The sequence below is a fragment of the Sander vitreus genome, chromosome 24 (genome assembly GCF_031162955.1).
Source record: "Sander vitreus isolate 19-12246 chromosome 24, sanVit1, whole genome shotgun sequence".
NCBI lineage: Eukaryota > Metazoa > Chordata > Actinopteri > Perciformes > Percidae > Sander > Sander vitreus.
Window position 1 is genome coordinate 7575352 of NC_135878.1, and position 19829 is coordinate 7595180.

The following is a 19829-nucleotide window of genomic DNA, read 5'->3' on the forward strand; positions in this document are numbered from 1 at the left end:
ATGGAAACGATCTTTTAGCGTTTGTTTTTAATCATCGGTCGGTAAATGGTTCAAAAAGCTAACAGAAACAATGTTAATCTTGCTGATGCGTGTGGTAAATGATGAGTAAGCTGCTGAATGAAACCAATAAAAGCAGTGTGTGCGCTTGCAATGGCTGCACAGAAACTGCAAGGTGAGCAAGGTAAATGTAGAAGCAGCCACATCTGCAGAAAGCACGAGAAGGGAAAGAAACCGTAGAGTAAGACAGGAAATGGTGCAGATTGTTATTGTTTGAAGTGTTCGCTTCTCATTGTTGTATATCTGGTTCTCATCAACTCCAGTGATGTTAACTCTCTGAAAACACATTTTGAGCTTTCTGTCTCTTAGAAATAAGAGCGTGGATAGAGATGGTGTGATGTGAATCAGTTGCATTACATTTCATAACGGCTTTTTACATTTTGAAATTGTGGTCACCCATGATTCACATATATCACCACACAGGTTTACAAGCTGAGTGAACTCTTTTGAAATGTGGTTAAATCCCCTCATTCAGACACCGCCTTCTGTTTCGACCACAAAGAGGGGTTCCAACTACAGATCTGTGTGTGTGTGTGTGTGTGTGTGTGTGTGTGTGTGTGTGTGTGTGTATGTGACAATTAGGGACAGTAAGTTAACAGAAAGTGGGTACCTTTTTTTATTTATTTTTTTATTTGGCACAGCCACACCTGTTAAAGGAACTGCTACTTTCGCTGTGTAGACAAAAAACAACTAGTACTGACAACACAATGGACTAAACGAAAGAAAACTCACTCGCTCTGCACAGGGCAAGCTACTACTGTGTTAATATTGAAACTAACAGGGATAGCTGTGCAAATAGTGAGACGATGCATGGGTGATCAGAAGTGTCGTGGTATAGGATTTTGAAACCCTCTTTTCTTGCAGTTCCTTGTTTCTTTGGGTTTGGTGTTCATGTAATCACTCTGGGAATCCGACCTCCTCCACTTGACCTGTAAGACAGTTGAACAACAGTATGTCTGTGAAGATTCATTATGTATCACGTACAGTAGGAGGACGTAGCTATCATTGATGACACCGAGATCGTGTCCTCTGGATTTTGTGTGTGTATGTGTGGGGGGGGGGGTTTATGGGAATTTTGGGACCTGATGTGTAGCTCTCATGTCATAATTTTAAGGTTACACATGGTGGGATTTTTAAAGGCAGATGCCAACATTTTTTTTAGACTTTGACTACTTTCAGGCCAAGAAAATTAAAACATGGAGAAGAACAACAATTTTCCCAAACAGGAGAAAGCTCTTGGAGAACAGTTTTTAAAACATATTGGTGGAATACTGGGACATACAATGTCTTTTTGGAATAAATGAAAAACGCATAAATGAAGAAAAAAAAAAAAAGGATGTTTTTCCTCTTTCAGACCATTCTTTGTAAACCCTAGAAAGGGTTGTGCATCGTGGCCGGGTTGGATCAGTGGTAGAGCAGGTGCACATATACTGACATGTTTATGCCTCGACGCAGAAGTCCAGGGTTTGAATCTGACCTGTGACAGTTTCCTGCATGTCTTCCCCCTCTCTCTCCCCTTTCTCACCTAGCTGTCCTGTCAAAAATTAAAGGCGGAAAAGCCCCAAAAAAAAATCTTTAAAAAAAATAAATATGGTTGCTTAGATCACCTTTCTTTACCATTCTGACATTCAGTTTGGAGTTCAGGAGATTGTCTTAACCAGGACCACACCCCTAAATGCATTGAAGCAGCTGCCATGTGATTGGTTGATTAGATAATTGCATCAAGGAGACATTTTACAGGTGTTCCTCAGTATCCTTTAGGTGAGTGTATAGTCCAAATAGTCAAAGAATGACACGCAATGGCTGTTACTGTGTCATTTCAATATTGTACGTGCTTCTATATACAATTTTTAGTACTTTACTTTTTCCTCATCTGGTGTTCGTTTGTATGTGCTTGAGGAATATCTTACCCAGATGATGGTGGCAATAATGGTGACAGTTAGGCTGTAGATGCCAAAAAGTACGAGCCCCAGAATCCAAATCCAAAGAAATCCATTGTTTTGATCTCCACCTCGTTTAGGATTACTGCATTGGTGTCCTGGAAGAAACATATTTAGGAAGTATTCAGTGTACTTGACTATATGCACACATAATTATAGATGGGCTCCTGTTGGTTTTAAAACGTATGTACCTCTTAGGAATATTTACCTTCTACAAGTACCAGGATCCACAAAGTACTTTGCACTGTTGTGAGGGGGGGAGGGAACGTGATGATGCGATCACATCTGTAGATACCATAGCTACTGGCATTCACTCCAGTGAGCATGAAGCTGACTGATTTGTTTTCTTTCTTTTGATGATGTTCTATGCCGACCCTGGTGTATGGCGGTTTACAGAGAGATCTATTGTTTCCGTCTGGGTTGCATGTAAGGTAAATCACTTTGTCATCTTTATGAAGTTCAAAAGTCACGTCTTCTCCTTCAAACTCTGGGCAAGGCACGGACACATTGCCATTGACAGGTACACAGTCCATATTCAGCTGGTCTGGAGAGAAAAATGTGATAATGATTCAGGGTGCAAGAGAGCTACAGTAGCCTGTCGTTGTGTTTTGCTGCAGTAAACCGAGTCAGAATGCCTGTGTCTGTAACCAACACCAAACACCTTTGCGAAGGAAATTGCTTCTTACAGCTAAAACTCCTGCAAAGATTGATTTATTTGCATTTAATTCCCCAAACTGAAATGCTCAGGCTTTGAAACTCGTCATGTCATAGCAACTCCACCCCCACACGGAATTTGTTCAATAGCAGCACATCTTAGCACATTTACCTCTTTTAACCAGCCTCACATTTCTCATAAAAAACAGATTTGCCGTGTGAGTGGCATACTTGAGTCAGCCACTGACTGACTTAAGTATGCCACTCAGAAGGTGGTGGTTGTGGTTATTGTGATGGAGTGCTATTTGCATGGATTAGTTTTTATTGTTTTAATTGAATTATTTGGATATTCCTCTGTTCATTCTGTTGACTCGGTTCACAATAAAATACCTCAACCCACAAATTCAGCCAGCATAAGGAGAGTATAAGGTTAATAAACAGAAAAATAGTCAATAAGTGAATATACAGTATATTCTCTCGAAGCCAAAGGGAACACGTTCCTACACATTCCTATTTCTTCCAACTTCATTTCCCATATTTTATGGGCCTAAACTTAACCAAAGCTGTCAACTAGAGAGTAAGTCACACAATACATACACAATACATATCCACTGCTGCAACTGAACCCTCTAAATACATTGAAGCTTAAGTTTTACTGCACAACTACTAAGGGTGTTAACCTCAGTGTTAACAGATGAAACCAAACAGTCCCACTGTAACCACATATATGCACAGTAAAGTCTTTTTCAATTACTAATCTTTATGAGTATATGAATTACTAAAAGCTAGAATGTATGTGTTGCAATAAAGTCTACAACTTACTTTTACAGATGCCCGGAGACTCAGTTGAATGAGATAACCTGCAGCTCAGGAGGATCATGAACATCCAGCAAGCTCTCATCTTTTGCACCAAGAGTGTGAACTTGCCTCCAGCAGAATGATGTCCTCGAGGCTTTCTCTCATCACCAAAAAGTTCAAGCTCTTTCAGCAAACTACATTAACTGTATGCTGCGGAGAAATCATCAACCCTGGTCCCATGCACGCGCTCCTCCGACTGTAATGCATCATATCCTCATTGTGCCTCTGATTGAAACACTCCCACGGTGCTGCTGTGACTGAACATCACACATCCTCTCATGAGGGAAAACATCCTGTGGCAGAAAACGCCTCCTCTTCTGACATTTCTGCTCTCTCCCAGAGTTTGTAACCTTTGATGACTTTAGTGTTCAATTAATTTGAGACTATGGTTATGTGTTCAGTTAGAGGCAAAGGTCATTGCGAGAGAGTTCTGTTCCTATCAAGTGAACTTATTTGTTATATTGCATCATTGTGTGGAGACAAAGATTAAGAGAATGAGCAGTACTTACACGGAATGCAAATGGTCACTGTAAAACATATTATGGGAAAATACTCTTGAAATGTGCGTAGTTTTTGCTGTGTGGCTGTTTGTTGCAGCCACAGTTTGAGGTGGAGTGAGTGACCAGAAGTGCAATGACCCAGTGTTCCATGTGTGAAGATCAACTGAACACAATGAGAAGCACAAAAACCGGTATTGAGCAGGTTTAAACTGACAACAGACATTTGTGTGATTGCCAAAGTGTCATTGCCTCACTGAAAGGCAGAGGTAGCTCAAAGGCTAAGTGGCAGAGAAAATATTTCTGGGAGAAGTGAACAAGAAACTGCCTCTATACTGTAGAGTCATGGATTAAGACATTATGTACAGATGCTGGCACAGTAAACATGTCAGTAAGAAAAAAAGAATACAAGATAAGAGAAGGTTATTATCTTTCATGGTGTAGTCCCAAGAGACACATTTTGATTCTTTGATTTAAAAATCCATGGCTTTATCAACAAAATGGGGTTCATTTGAAATAGCTTTCTTTGTCCACTAGATGGTAACAAAGCATTTTAGTTTGAGTTTTCTACCGCTACAAGCCAGGAAAATAGCTATTCAGCTCCAATCTCATATTAATTGCCACTACGTATCACTTTGCTTCAATGCCTTTTCCTGTTTTATACAGGTTTAACTGTCCAGAGCAGGGATTAGAGACCATAGAAGGGTATAAAATACTTTGTGTGGCAACACATGGTGACAGATTCATGGGATTGTGAAGTGGGGATTATAGCATTTCTAAAATGTTGTTTGTAATTCTGACTCAGAAAATGGATGATGGGGACTGACGGGTTATTAATGCAATGTCTCCATATGGATAACACGCAATAATCTCCTAATCTGGAACAAGGCCCTTTTGTCTGGTGGTGGCTTTAGGAGAGCATCAGCAAGAACCCCCGCAGAGCTCCAGTGTGGTTAAATGTGGCTGCTCTCATCTACTATATTTTTTAACATTTATTTTACCTTGATTTTATTCTCTATCTTTTTAGCTTGTGTAAATAAGCATATTTGAAAGTAGCAATATATAATTTACAATTATTATTATTATTATTATTATTATTATTATTATTATTATTATTATTATTATTATCTACTGCCACTGACTACAAGGAATAGCTACTGGAGACTGATGCTGCCTTCACTGTTCCTCCAAGACTGCTACTTTCGTGGACATGTTTTCTTTAAACAATTAATCATCAGACAACTGGGCTAAAATGCGTCAACTAGTCGGATATCACCGCAATTTATCTCTTTTCCAGTCTGCCGTGTTCGTATCTGTCATTTAGCTAGATCATTCCTCATCTTTGCGATCCACTCTAATATAATATATTTCCGACAGGCCCTGAATGCAGCGTTGGGTTCTGGGCTGGACAGGAAACGACGGAGACGCGCAGCGTGTCTCCTCAGCAGCTCCGGGAAAGAAGAGTGGGAAAGGGAATGGGATTGTGTGTAGACGAGGCGACGTGTGGAAACATGAGGATAACGGACGGTTTTTTAATTAGATTCATCTTTTAAACAGATATTTACACATATATCAGGAGTTTTTCTTCTTTTCTCCCTTAGGCAGGGATATTTGCTCTCCCATTGGAGAACACAGGAGAGGTGAGGACCCTCTTTGTGAATCCCATTTCACTGTAAGTGATTTTTCTTCACTATTCCGGTTTTAATTCTCTAACGCCTTTTTTCTCTCCTTTTGATAAGCATGCTGAGAGACTAAAATGTCAATAATAAATAAATGACAATGTATCAAGCCAGCCCATCCTAGATTGTGTTCTCGGGAAAGGAGACGGGAGGAGTAGCTATACTGAATGTTTACCACACTTCTTAAAGACAAGCACCAGTAGTTATTAAGAAGCAATGTAAATGTGTTGTTGCCTGTTAGAAAAGGTGTGTGTTGTGTGGCAGGGTGTTTGAGTGGGGGGTTTGTGTGCCCCCTATGCGACCATTGAACAATCCCTTTCTTGGGGAGAAAGGGCGTGCAGCGTTTGGGCCGACTGGGAAAAGAGCCGCAGCTTTCACGGGAGAGGCAATTAAACGTGAGCCTATTGTTATGTTGTAGTTGTTAATTATGTTGCCAAAGCCGAGCCCTTGCACTCTGTCGTTGCCGACAAGGTATTTTCAACCTAATTTTCCTCCTCTGCATCTAACTGAGCAGGAGGAATATGTGTAGTCTCCACCCTGTTCAGCGGGAGGGGGGCTATCATCAGCTCCTGGTAATGGCCGATGGTTTTGTCGCGCTAATGTTTGTATCATAGGCTGCTGGAGCATTTTTTTTTTTTTTAAACACCATGTTTTATGTCTTTAAAAACCTGTAAGATAAGTGGTAGTTTACGTTAGTGTGGCTGGTTTGAGCTCATTACCAGTTACCTTCTTCACTGCACCTCGTGAACACTGTTGTAATTCCCTTTGTTGGATGACGCCGCCGGAGATTGGATAACATGTAGCCAGTTTGACCATTCATCAATTTAATGCTAGCATCCACTTTAACCAGAATAATTATCCTTTTTAAAAACTACACTGCTTCACTTGTTCCCAAACGCCTTAGGGAAGCCTGGTGGAAAAGTTAAAGCTCAAACACATTGTGTTTAAACTTTGCTGCTGCTGCTTTATTGGCAAAAAATACTAAGAGGTTCCAAAACACCTAGCTATGTTTCCCTCTCAAGTCTTCTTCAGAATTGGCTTGCATTCAGATATTAACACTAGAAAGATAATGAACCTTCATTGACAGTGGGGTTCAAAGGTCATTTGTAGAGGAGCTGCGTGCACACCATGCCACTGTCTGGCTGGCTACCATATGGGCCCAGGTTGTCAACCAGTTAACATTCCCTGTGGGTTATTTACTCTACCAAGGCTAGGCGAGGACAGTTTTTTTTAACTGTTAAGCTTCTGTTCAGGGGTGAATACACAAAACAAACCAACAAAAAAAAAACCACTAAGATGCCACTTGGTCCAGCCTTTATTCCCCACAGTGGCATTATAATAGGCCGTCTGTGTCCTTAAGGCACGCTTAATTTGCATCCACAAAGCACTAGACTAGAAGCACATTATTCTGGGCATGGAGACAGTGCAGCAACAATGCAGCCCATTCGCTTACAGTGCAGTTAATGGGATGAAAATAACTACTGGCCTTCTGGTCGCTTCCCCTCAGGCAGATGCTTTTAGGCTTGTCATGTTTTTTGCAAGAGGAAAATAGCAGGAATCATATGCCACTTATTACTGTATAAATACAGAAAATGAACCCAGTGATATGTTGTTTTTGTTCCTTTGGGTATTGTTATTGGGTCGCTGTGTCCCATTATGAGTTGAAGAACTTCTATCAACTGGTTTTGTAAAAGTACAAATAAATGGTTTGTAAATATTTGCTCTGTTTTTAATGTTAGAAGCAACTTTTTGTGCTAATTTTAGGCCTGTGGCTGAATTGCATTGTGGTTGTAACAATATCATATCATTTAAAAAGAACAAGTGCCTGTTTGATTCAGTATCATCATTTGCATAATGCCATGAACAGGTTTGTGTTGTGATGGCATTGGTGCACACACATAAACAGTGGACATGCATCTCATAATACAGCACCTCAAGGCATTTACTCAGTAGACTTAATAGTCCTGAAGTCATTGCATTCAGGTAGTATGGTATATAGCTCAGTCATAAAAAGCTCACTCATGGATTAAGTTTCCAGCCACAGAAGTAAAACACATGTTAGACGAGAGCGTGTCATTTCACTGCTCCTGTTTAGAAGCACATGTAAGGAATTTTTCACTGTCAGCTTTCTTTCTCAAGGGAGGCTATTGAAAAAAGAACTTAGGGAGCTAGAGTATATACTTTGGAAGAGCTCAAAATACGTAACCAGAAACATGGTATTCTCATTCTATCCACTCTGTCTTGTTTCGCCAAGTGGAAGGGAAGAAAAATAAGGCCGTCTGCTTTCCTCCCTCCATCTCTCTGCTGCCTTTCATCCTTTTTTTGTGTACGCTTGATTTCCTTGGGATGTAGTTGATTAGATGAGAAAAACAGTTGTCAAATGATGTTTTGGGCTTGAGGAATGATGCCATGAGACTATGCGTTCAGAGAAGAGAGCTTTGAAAGCTATTCTTGGTTTGTGTGTTAGCAATTCTGCGTGCTGGTCTGCCCGTCTGTCAGCACTTTACTGGCTCTATCGTGTGAGTTGCAAGGGCCATGTCTGACCTCCTCCCATCCATCCACCAATGTCCCATGGGCATAAGTCTGATCTGCACAAAAGCTCCAGAGACGAGGTTGGGGGTGGCGATGGTGCTTGGTGTAAGTTTACCCAGGTTGTGTTACAGCCGGGGGGGTGTAGGTGGGTAATGGCGGGCAGGGGGAGGATGGCACTTCAAACACGGCCTTCAACACACCCTGATGAAGACCCGGAGGGTAGAGTGTAACCTGATATTTCTACTGATAGGAGGTACCTTGGCTTGGGTTGGGGTGTTGTGAGTAAACTACAAAAAGGCCACCAGCTGCATCAGCACTCCTTGGTGCCAAACAAGATGCAACATTATGGGTGCGTTGCATGAAAGAGAAAGTGTCTATGTGTCATTCCACCTGGGTGTGTCCCCCCTCTTGTCACAGGCACATGATCCCAGCCTCTATAGGGCCTTGTTTAGTAACATTTTGCTGACCTTTGGTGACAGCTCCCCTGCCATTTGGAAACAAAGACAAATGGCTGACCAGCCCGCCTGTAGTCTGCAAAACCACTACTGTTTCAGATAGAGAGTTGCTCTTCCTGTTGGCCTTTTCATACAAACCTATAGACTTATATCAGTGCCCTCGATGGCAGGAAATTAATTGTTTGAGATCCATGCAGCCTTTTCTTTTGTGATGATTGATTTCTGTTCTTTCGACAAGGTGAATAGTAAGGTTAAGGCGGTGGAGCCTGAAAAAAATTGCACTTTTACTCTCTTATGTGGATGGTGTAGAGATCAAGGTGTGTCATATCGTCCGCCTGTGCCAAAGCAATGTATTGACAATGCAGCCTCTATTCTCCGACCGCACCGCTGATCGGACTAGGCAGAACCAGGGCACCCTCCTCTATTTTCAGGGCAATACATGATCTGGGTCCTCGTTCAGCAGGTGCACTCAAGCACATACACACTGGTATATAAAGACAACTAGAGATACAAATGGCGAAGACTGAACTACAATTGGGTGTCTTTGCCATGTTAGTTTTCATATCTGTGCCATTAGGTTTTTCCTGAAAGCACTTTCACGGGTGTATACATTTTTAGTACGGGTCAGTCCTGGTGGGATTTACACTCTTAAAGGAAAAGTCCCCTTTTCAGTACAGTACATTGCTGGATAATATTCAATTTGCGGTTTCCACTGTGTTCCAGCGATTATTTCATTAACAGCGTTGTCCCCCTTCATACATGTCACGTGTTACCTTTCAACAACCATCAGAGAAAGGGCCTGCACTTGTTGCATCTTGCTGTGAGTTCAAATTGATAGATGAAGAGAGCTGGTGTGAATTTTGAAGTGAACAAAAAGTGGCAGTTGCACCCCTTACTCACTACACTGTCCACTGAGGCTACGTTAACTGGAGAAACTGATACCTCTACTTCTTGTATAATTATTAAGCATCTGTAGAAAATTGTGGGTCTGGAAATAAGCCCTTACTTTTTTGATTCCTTGACCTGTTTTCCTATATTTGATCTGATCTGCTACGATACATTATTGTTTATTCATTAATTGTCCCATTTGTGTGCTACCTCTTTCCCTCTACAGTGTGTTGAAGCAGCTTAAGCAGCTATTAATCAGTGTGACTTCGACAATGGCAGGTGGCTGATTCTCACTGTTGGGCTGCTGATAGGACTCCCTCCTCCTCTACTGTATTACAGACGGTCTGTTCCATTCGGTGTTGCAGGAGGTCAGTCTTTGTTAACTAAAAAGGAAATGGGGGGGGGCTATAAAATGGTCTTTTGTGAGATATACTGTCTTAATTGTTACTCTCTATCACATGCAGTCAGCATGAAGAACACCTGTGACTACCCTATAGTCTTGAGGCCCTCTTGCTGTGTTTTTTCTTCACCTAGCTTTTAAGTTAAGTTGCACACAGTTGGGTAATCACCCTGAACTTGATTTAGCATGCAAGGGTGGAAAAGGGAATCTCATTCTCAGCTAGAATTCCAGCAGCCGCATCAGGTATCAGTGAGCTGAGCGCATAGGGAGCCGTGGAGTCGGTGATTTATGGTGTCATGTTTCTTTCTATTCCTCACCTGTAATCCCCCACAAAGTCCAGTTAAAGCTCCACTGTAACAGTCACGGGATGGGTTGATGGATGGGGCGGTCTGTCTGTGCGGATTGAGTTGGGCCATGGATAATGGGTCTTTGACATGGAGAGAACACAAAATGCTTAAGGCAAGCAAGAGTGCTTCAGAGTATTAAAATGCACACAAAGTGCTAACTCAGAGGAAATATACATGTGCTGACTAGATGCTGTATAGAAAATGCACATTATTGATAGGATGATGTATGATCTGACTGATGTAAGATGTAGATTTGAAAGAAGAATGTGGATTTGTTTCCTACTTTGTGTATTGCTTGTTCTGCTATTTTGCACCCCTGATTGAATTAAACGGCCAGTTCTTTACAGCAGATCATGCGACGTGTTATAGCCTGGGATAAACATCAGCACAGCCAGTTCCTGTGTTGTCTCTTTTACCCGTCTGATCAGAGTTCAGCTAGTTCTCATGAAACCATAACAGCGGTTTGCGTGTCTGCGTGTTATGGGGCTGGATTGATGGGGTTTGTTTGCCTTTTTGCAGTCTCTGGTAACACTTACAATCCATCATACAAACACAGATGCAAGCAAAATGAACTGCTGTTTTCCCTCACCTCCCTGTGAAATGCCAGCCGCTTGGCCCAAAATGTTTATGCTTTGTTAAGTTGCTTTCTAATCATTGACCCCCCGGTTACATTCCTGTCAAATCCACCGAGGATTCAGTTTTATATACCACTTAGAATACACTAACAATTGTGGCATTATAAGACTATCAGAGAAAGTTAAAGATCCAGTTACAGTTATTATATAGACATTATAATGTCCTTAAATCAGCATTACATTGTTGTGGGGGTTGTCAAGTTTGTGTGTGGTTACAAAAGCAGCATTATGTGCCTGAATCATTTGGAACAAACAAATATATTGTCACGCATAGAAAATAGATTTACGACCTGCTGAGCATGCACTGGATTTAAGTTGTCATCCTTTTGAATTGTAGCAATTGTAAGGATTTTGTTAAACTACATACATACGCTGAAGCGAAAACTCGTACATTATTTAAATGTTCCAACCGTTTCAAGTGTTTGTGTTCAGTTCAAGACACAAACTAGCACTACACCCACAAACTGGGGCTGAAATGGCTTGTTTTGCCATTAAATATGCAATGTAGCCTACTTCCCCCCCCCCCTCCCCTTCAGACTTTAACTATGCTCTCACCCATAATCATGAAAGTTACCCCAGCTCATGTCTGTTAGAAGTAGCTACACTATCCAGGCAGTACTTCAGCGTGCGGTGAATCCTCGGGGAAGGGAAACCAGCCCGCCCTTATCACATCTCCCGTTCATAACATCCCAAGGCAAGAGCCGCAAGGGTCACCACACATCGCCATGTCACTAGTGACTCCGCAACCGAGCTGGCTGCCAAAACGACTTGGGGAAGTGGAAGAACACCTGTAAGGAACAAGGTGAACAATTTAATTTGGTGAGAAGTATCAGATGGAGGATGCGGAGAGTGAGGTTTATGAGAACCAATAAAATGTTCTTCAGTGCAGCTGATGTCATGTGAAATACGACGGCTTGGAAACACTGAGGTCATTCTTCGTTTTCCTGGTGTCCTCTGCCAAATTCTGGAAGTCACACTTTTTTTTTCACAACACTTGGCTTCAAGCTAGTGCTCTGCATTTACTGTACAGCGTGATGTTGGCAGGCTGCTCCATTTTTCTTTTTTACACCAACATTCATGTAGGACACTGAAGGAATCTCGAGTTTCAGGCCTTGACCTACAACACGGAGAGAATCCAAGTAAAACAGCCGTGCTTGCCGTGGTTGAAGGGGATTGACACATTTTTTGCTAGAGAATCCCTTGACAGTCACTCAAACCTGCAGGCTTGATCTCACAAAATAGCGCTGTGTGTGTGCTTGTGTGACTGCCTTTGGCCAAATCTCATTGACTAATACCCTGGCAGCTCTGCGAGTCAGCCCAAGCCTCTATTGAATGAGTCTCTGGGTTAAGTTAGTGGCTGAGTAGCTTGCTAATCTCTCTCTGCTCCGCTGATCTTCCCTCTCTAGTGATTCCTGATTATTTTGCCCCGCGTGCCACACAGGCAACTCTGCTCAGTGACTGAGTCAAGATTTGCCCCCAAATTTGGCACCATGACCGGCTTTGAGGCTATATGGGGAGGGTCACTTGGCGTATTTGAGGTCAGTCAGCTTGACCCTACACTGCTGTTCAGCGATTATTGGAAGGAAACAGTGCAAATGAGAAGTGAGTTGTAAGGAAGCTGTGCTAATGATGAGGTTTGAGAGTTGAACTGATTTATTTAGCAGTTAAATGAAACAGTGCACACAAAGGACTATTATGATCCAACACAAGAGGAACAGGTCCAAATGTAGACTAACACAAGAGGCGTTTGATCATGTAACTCTGTATGTGTGTGTTACATTACCCATAAACCACACTGGCAGCTTGCCAGCCAATGGGACCTCCATCAGATCCCACTGGCCATCGTGGGAACATTCCTGACGCAGCAATATTCCATAATTCCCACCATGTGTGGTTTTTCCAGAGCAGAATGCTCGCCTGCTGCACGGACCGTGGAGAATCCCACTGAGGAGAGGAGATCAGCTCCTTGTAATCGCAACCAGACATCACTGTGTGAGAGTGGGAATGGCACAAGTAGTGGAAGGTCCGTTCAATAACCCCCATCACCATGAGGTAAAGCTCATAAAGAGGGAAGGTTGTTTGTTTAGCCTCGCTCGTAAGTCACTTAAACTGAACAATCCAGTATTCACCAGCTGGCAGTCCTTTGAGGAACGCAGCCCCCCAATGCCGGTCATTTTGGTATCCGGTATTCAAATCCAAAATTGACACAGACAACTTTTGAAGTGATTTTTATTTTTTATTTTTTTATTGAACTACTGAAGAGGTCAAGCCATCCACTGAGCAACCCGTGAAGCTTTGAGTTGCACTTGACTTGGTATAAAAGCACAGTGATCAATACTAATGCACCTTCTCAGCAAAGATCGGCTTTGTAGTGAACCATCAATTATCTGACTGCTGCTTTACCTAAATGCCCTTACAAGAACGCTCAGGGTCACTGCTAAGGCCTTATCTTGTTCTGAAAGCAGACTAAGATGCCCCTGGGCGTTTCTGATCAATAAATCTCAACCGGTCCAGCCATTGTTATAAAGATTATTAGTGTATTAAGGCTGGTTCACAACCTTTTCGAGTACGACCCCCCCCAAGAATAATCAGGTTGGTGTTCGCAACACTAAATATAACGCGTAAAGGGTACAAAACTCACATTTTTTAATTTCATTTTATTTCATGTTACTTTTTATGATGGTGTTTATTGCATGATAACCGTATACTCGTTCAAAAATGAAATCTTTGAATGAATAACATAACTGAAACTCAGTATGATGAGGATATGCTCTTTTGGGCCGACACGAGTGTCTAATGTAGGCTGATCTGCTCAGTTAATATGGTGTGTCATCCTGAGTAACAAAGGCTTAAGCTGTGTAGTTGCTTGTGTGTCATTCTTTTCTGTTCTTTAATGTCAGTTTGGGACTTGGATTCTGTTATGTGGTGTAAAACCCTTTATTATAGAATGTGTCTTTATATGGACAACTATTCTATCACACAAATTCTCATCACAGGAAGTACTTCTCACAGTATGATTAGTAGAAGTCACATATTTGGGATTTAGCAGACATGCAGTACCAACATACACTGGACACATGTATTGTGCGTTCAGCTCTGTCCGATGCCTGCCTGCTTACTCATTTGCTGTACTTCCCCTGCAACAGTCCTGTCTTTCTTTTCCTGCTGTGACATCATCAACACCCCTGCTCGCACAGTGCCCTGCCCTCCTTCCCACTTCCTGCCCTGACAGGAAATGAGCTGCCCCAAAGGATTACTGTTAATGGGGGAAGTGTGGGTGGACAAGGACACACCTGTGTCCACTACATTGGACCCTGTGTTTTCCCCTTGGTCTGTTGTTGAAGTGGGGCAACAATCTAGGCCACATAAAAACTGTTGAAACTAACTGTTGTAAGGGCATCATTTTGGGAAGTTGAATGTTTTCAGAGTGCCCAAGGAGTCTCCTGAGCATTCTTTATTACAGAATTTAGAGGGGAAACAAGGAGGAAAATGTACCTATGTCATGTCCGGAATTATTGATTTGAGTCTTTGATGATGAATGTTTTTTTTTCTCTCCATTTTTGTACAACCATTGCTTTTTGATCACAAGTTGGTAATGTTTGTCTGTGCATGGGCCGCAGGCCTGCCTTTGTTTTCAGCATTGGAGCAGCTGCCTGCCGGCCCCCGTGCTGTTGTGACTGGAGCAACTGTGTTCCCTGCAGCTGCACAGATCCATGTGTCACTGCCACACCTGTTCAATGGCCTTGTGTTGACTGAGTGATATCACACGTTAACTGTGTGCAAATTACACCAAAGAGATGGGGGAGGGTGGTGACCTGTAATCTGAGACGGCAATTGTGTGTTTTTGACACAAATATATGGATGCCGTGCACATGCACAGACAAGCACACTAAAGTCATACTCTTCCTGATGTCCTGTTACAAGAAGTAACACACACACACACACACACACACACACACACACACACACACACGCACACACTTTCTGCCAAGAGAAGGGCCGCATGCTGTGGCTGAACAACAGTTGGTGTGTAGAAAAACGAAGGAACAGCTGAAGCCAGCAGGAATAGCTTCCTAGTAGATAGCCACAACATCAGCTGCCTACCTCTCATACACACACACAGTTAATACACACTATGACCAAATCATAGCATTGATGTTTCCAGGCCAGCTCAGCATGTTACAATCTACAAGCAACATGTTGTATGACATGACCAGACTATGATTCAGCATTTAGATTGTTTTAGATAAAATAAGGTTAGGCTGGTATTAGTCAGCACTTGTGTGTGTGTGTGTGTGTGTGTATAAGTTGATGATTCGTAAAAATGTTTAACGCCTGTCAGCATTGTGGAGACTGGTGAGTCACAGTCAGTCCACAAGTAAGAGTTTTGACAAGGTTTGGTTTTTCTACTCTGACTCATGATGTGAAATTATTAGCCTGCAGTGGTTACCACACTTATTAAGTTGGCTGCGTGTGTGGCTCTGAATTTGACTTTGTAGTCAAAGAAGGGCCTCTGCAGCTCAAATGTCACATTCTAAATCTCACAGTAATGATGAAGACAGTTTCTAATGAAGGGAGAACTGCGCTTGATTGCTTTCAGAGCTTTGCGATAAGTGTCTTTCTGGCTGTGCGTGTCATTTTTGTCTGCGCTTAGTTAAGTCTCTCGCTCAAGAACACTCCACAGTTAATCCTCTGCATTCTTGTGACAGTGAAATCGCTCTGCCTTCCTCTAGCTGCCTGCTGCCAGGTCTCTGAATTCTCCTGCAGTGCAGTGAGAATAAACGCAGTCGGATCTATAAGTTTGGAATTTCACACACTGATGCCCTTGGATGAGGCGACCAAAGAAGGGATTGTGTTTTGCTACTATAGTCGCAAAAATAGACACTAAATCATATCTTATAGATTTTCTTCTTCCTTTTTTTTCATTTCCAGAGGATAAAAGCCCTGTCACGGAGGGGAGTGGAGTGGTGGTATCGTCTGACCTTTAACCTCAGTAGGAAGGAGAGAAAGCCACTACAGAGGTAAGAGTTCCTGTAAACTGGAGTGAGTAAATGGTGCCATTGCTACTTTCTGTGGGTAATACATTCTGAGCAGAGGAAAAACAGCATTGACGTTGCTGCCAGTATGCTTTGCAGAACTGATGCTTTCTTGCACAAATGCCACAGGGACTGTTATTTTTGACAAGCTGCTGTTGTAGCAAGCTGCCAGAGATGTTATATTTAAGGTGGTCTCAAATGCTGGTTTTATTGCAGCGCCTCTGACATGCATGTCTGAGACATCATGTGCTCAAACTAGCTGTCATCTAAATGCTTTTACATTTTTCAGAAAGTCAGTCGACAGTGTGGATGGACAGTGTTCGTTAGGTGTTGTAAAAAGAAGTAAATCCAGAGCTGGGGGAAGAGTGGTAGGCTTCACCCCCTCCTTAAAACCTCCGTCAGAAGGCTTTGTAAATCAACGCCAAATGAAAGAGGAGTCAAGCCTCTGAGGATGTTGTCAGGGGAGAGTCTTCCTCGCTGAAGGAGATAATTCCTGACTAAAGTAGAACCATGTGAGGGCGAACTGGGCTGTGGTCTGTAGTAAAGAGCTGCTCGTTACAGTGAGCCTTTATTCTCTCACTATCACAGATCTGCGTTGAATTTGCAACCCAGAATCTCAGTGTTTCCACTTGTATTTATACAAGGGATGGCACCGATGTCATTTTCTAGAGTGCCTTTATGACTGCGTGTGCAAAGCACACATGACCATCAAACCAGATTTTTGTCTTTTGTCAATTACCTCTGTAAAATAGAAACGCATCATAGTGGCTATAGGGAGTTATGGCTGATATAAGTGGCCCGGGGCAGAATAACAGTACACAAGATCCAGAGCATAAGCACCTCATAAACCAATGCAAAATAACTCCACAAATAAAATGGCATCCTGGTTGCTATTTTCCATGATATTTAGTTTGTTGTTTAGGAAAACTAGCCAATTCAAATGTCCTTGAGGCATTTCGGTTGCAGTGGTGGTGTCCACATACTGTAGGTCAGGTCAACTTTATTGAGAAGACGCATAAGGAGTAAAAGATGAATCTGTTACTTGTAACCTTTCCTAATTTAAACCTAGACATGGCTTTTCCATTTGTGATGGCGGAATGAATTCTAAATGTTCCTATTCATGTTATAATAGGAACACAACTGGCTTGTCAGTTGGGAAATGCACGTCTGGACAAAGTATTAACGTGTCTAGAAAACACTAATGGGGGAGAATGTGAATGGACAAAGTCCCAGACACGTACTGTGTAAAAAAATAAAAAAAATAAAGTGAGGATGTGGAAGGAAGCCTGGTTATAAACTGGGACCCCAGCAGGGATGGAGCCTGAGGCTGAGAGGAGGAAGCCTGCTCCCCTGGACTTAAACTGTTCCAGAGGAAGTCGGGGTGCGTGTGTGTGTGTGTGTGTGTGTGAGATGTGGGCTGTCATGCAGAGATGCTTACTGACGTTGACACATTTAGCTGTCAATATTATTCGACATGTTCTTGCAAGGGCCATGGTTAATATGTCATTGTTCTATGCACCGGGCATTCTTAAAACAAACTGTCCTTGAAACGATCTTCCCTGCTGTTCCCGAAGATATGCAAGTTGCAACCACAAAGACTTCTGGGAAATGACAAGTGTGTGTGTGTGTGTGTGTGTGTGTGTGTGTGTGTGAGAGGATGGCAACATTGGCACGGCAGGAATGCTGGAGGTGGCGTGGCAGGAAACAGACTAGCACATTTCTTTGTGTCTGTTTGGATGAGCTACACAAACACACACTTGGACAACAGGAAGCTTTTCATCATTAGCCAATCAGTGGCCAGCTGCAAGGGTTGTGGGGTGAAGGATTGAGCAAAGGGGAGATGGGAAACGTAGTAAGCTAACAGAGGAAAACATTCCCAGCTGCTTGTGGCATGAGTGCAGACGTATGTGTATTTTTTTGTTGCTTTTAGGTGCAGCACATTGTACATGGCTGGCTTGTGGCAGTATGAATGTGTTGTCACCGTCCATGCGTGTGTCCGGGCATGTGTTGCTTGTGCAGTATGTTATACCTATTGTGCTTTGTATTCCCTAACAGGTGGCAGATGTAAATCTCATGTTCAGCTACACCAAGCAGCTAAAGGATGATACAAAATTCTATCTGTGAACATCATAATTACTTTAAATATATCTAGAGAAGATGAGAGGGCAATGAAAAAATATTGTTCTATACTGCTGGGAAGTACGAAAGAAATGTGATATAATAAATAGTTCTAGGTTGTATTGTTCCTACTGTTTTTTATTATTATTATTATACTTTCATATTTTGGCCGGTATGATTGTGAAACAGGCCTGCCTTGTATGTGGTATTTAAAAGGTCTATGTGAACCCTGCAGAAACCCTGATCTGAAGTGACACTGTCCTGTTTTATTTTATCCAGTATCCTAGATACAACCTATTTATTTAGATAAATTACAGCAGGTTCTAAATGTTTCAGAGTTACACATTTATCATTACAAAGCAACAATTTACATTACAGCATTGCAGCTCTTTTTACCTTTATGCTTTTAGCAAAGCAGCTGAGAACTTTTTTTAAGGAGTGCCCTTTTTAATGTCTGGCTACTGGCTAGTTCTTCTCAGCAGTCAGCCTCTGTTGTCTGCTGCTGCTGCTGCATTGCTGCATCATGTTTAAAAATGTGTGTGTGAGCCCACTGCAGCAGACCACCTAAACCCTGTGTGTGTGTGTGTGTGTGTGTGTATATGTATATGTATATGTATATGTGTGTGTGGATGTAACCCAATCTCCCGAGGGCAGGACGACTATTGATTTCACATTTGGACTGCTGCCCTGGAGGAAGGCAGGGAAGCTGACACATCCTTGGAGTGTTTGTGTGCAAGAGAGAGGGAGACTGTCAGGGAGAGAGAGGGACACAAATATGACAAAAGGAGACTTGCCCACTTGTGTGCTACTTAATCTGTGGCCTGCTTTACATAAAGGTCAGCTGTTTTACCCAGCACAAACCACCTCTTATTTATTTCTTTTCCTACCATAACATAAAGTATTAGGAAATTATGGAAATCTTCACAAACGTCATCTAAATGCGTTGTGGTTATATGACAGGCAGATGGACACCCTACGAGCAGGGATGTGGAAGCATCACGTCAATATGTTGGTTATTACTGATGTTTTGAGGCCAAGCTCACACTGAAGCTTTGTGATAGCGGCATGTCTGTTTTGCGGAGCACATCAACGTGGGGATGTGCATGTGTGTGTTGCCATGGTGATGGCTGCACGAATAGATGCAGGGCAGCTGAAGTTTGGCTCGCTCTGATATTGGTGAGCTGTTGAGTCCTCACACCTACCGCCCACCAGTGTGACCATGCATTTTCATGCTCCCTCTCTTACCTCGTCTCTCTCTCTTTCTCTCTTTCGCTCTGTTTCCTCCCCCCCGACTCCCTCTCCATCTGTCCACCTCTGACATCCTCCTCATCTTTCTCCCCTCTCTGTCCCCCATCCCTTTCTCTGCTCCTCCTTCCTAATTGGCTGTATAAGCCAATTGTCTCACTGTGTCACGCTGTGCTTGAGTGAGCACGTATGTGTTTGTGGATCTATGTGTGTGTGTGTGTTTGTATGCGAGCTCCTCCTCTACTTGCAAGCTGTCGGTCATGCTTGACTGATGACATGGGAGCAATTGTTTTGGCCATCAGGGCCTCCCGTCTATTCACAACCTAATAGCCGGCACCCTCCTCCATTATTGTACCCATTCATCATTTCCTTCATCACTCCCCCCTCTTCCTCGCTGGCCTGTTACACATCTCATCTCTCTTCCCTCATCAGTTGTTACCCTAAATGCTCTCCCTCCTCTTTTATGTGACGTTTGGCAAGTTTTGGCC

General features: G+C 42.6%; 2 protein-coding genes across 2 annotated transcripts in view; one reads left to right on the forward strand and one right to left on the reverse strand.

Moving 5' to 3' along the window:
* Positions 1-655: 655 nt before the first annotated feature.
* On the reverse strand, positions 656-3764 carry LOC144513028 (uncharacterized). The gene is made up of 4 exons (XM_078244089.1): positions 3474-3764; positions 2206-2541; positions 1968-2095; positions 656-986 (listed from the first exon to the last, which is right to left on the reverse strand). The coding sequence occupies exons 1-4, from the start codon at positions 3550-3552 to the stop codon at positions 876-878; spliced, it is 654 nt and encodes a 217-aa protein (XP_078100215.1). The 5' UTR covers positions 3553-3764; the 3' UTR covers positions 656-875.
* Positions 3765-5423: 1659 nt separating this feature from the next.
* The window catches only part of raph1b (Ras association (RalGDS/AF-6) and pleckstrin homology domains 1b), a 39777-nt gene continuing 25371 nt past the window's right edge, over positions 5424-19829 (forward strand). Inside the window, 2 exon segments of the mRNA XM_078244087.1 lie at positions 5424-5678; positions 15875-15963. The gene's annotated coding sequence lies outside the window, so the exon portion shown is untranslated.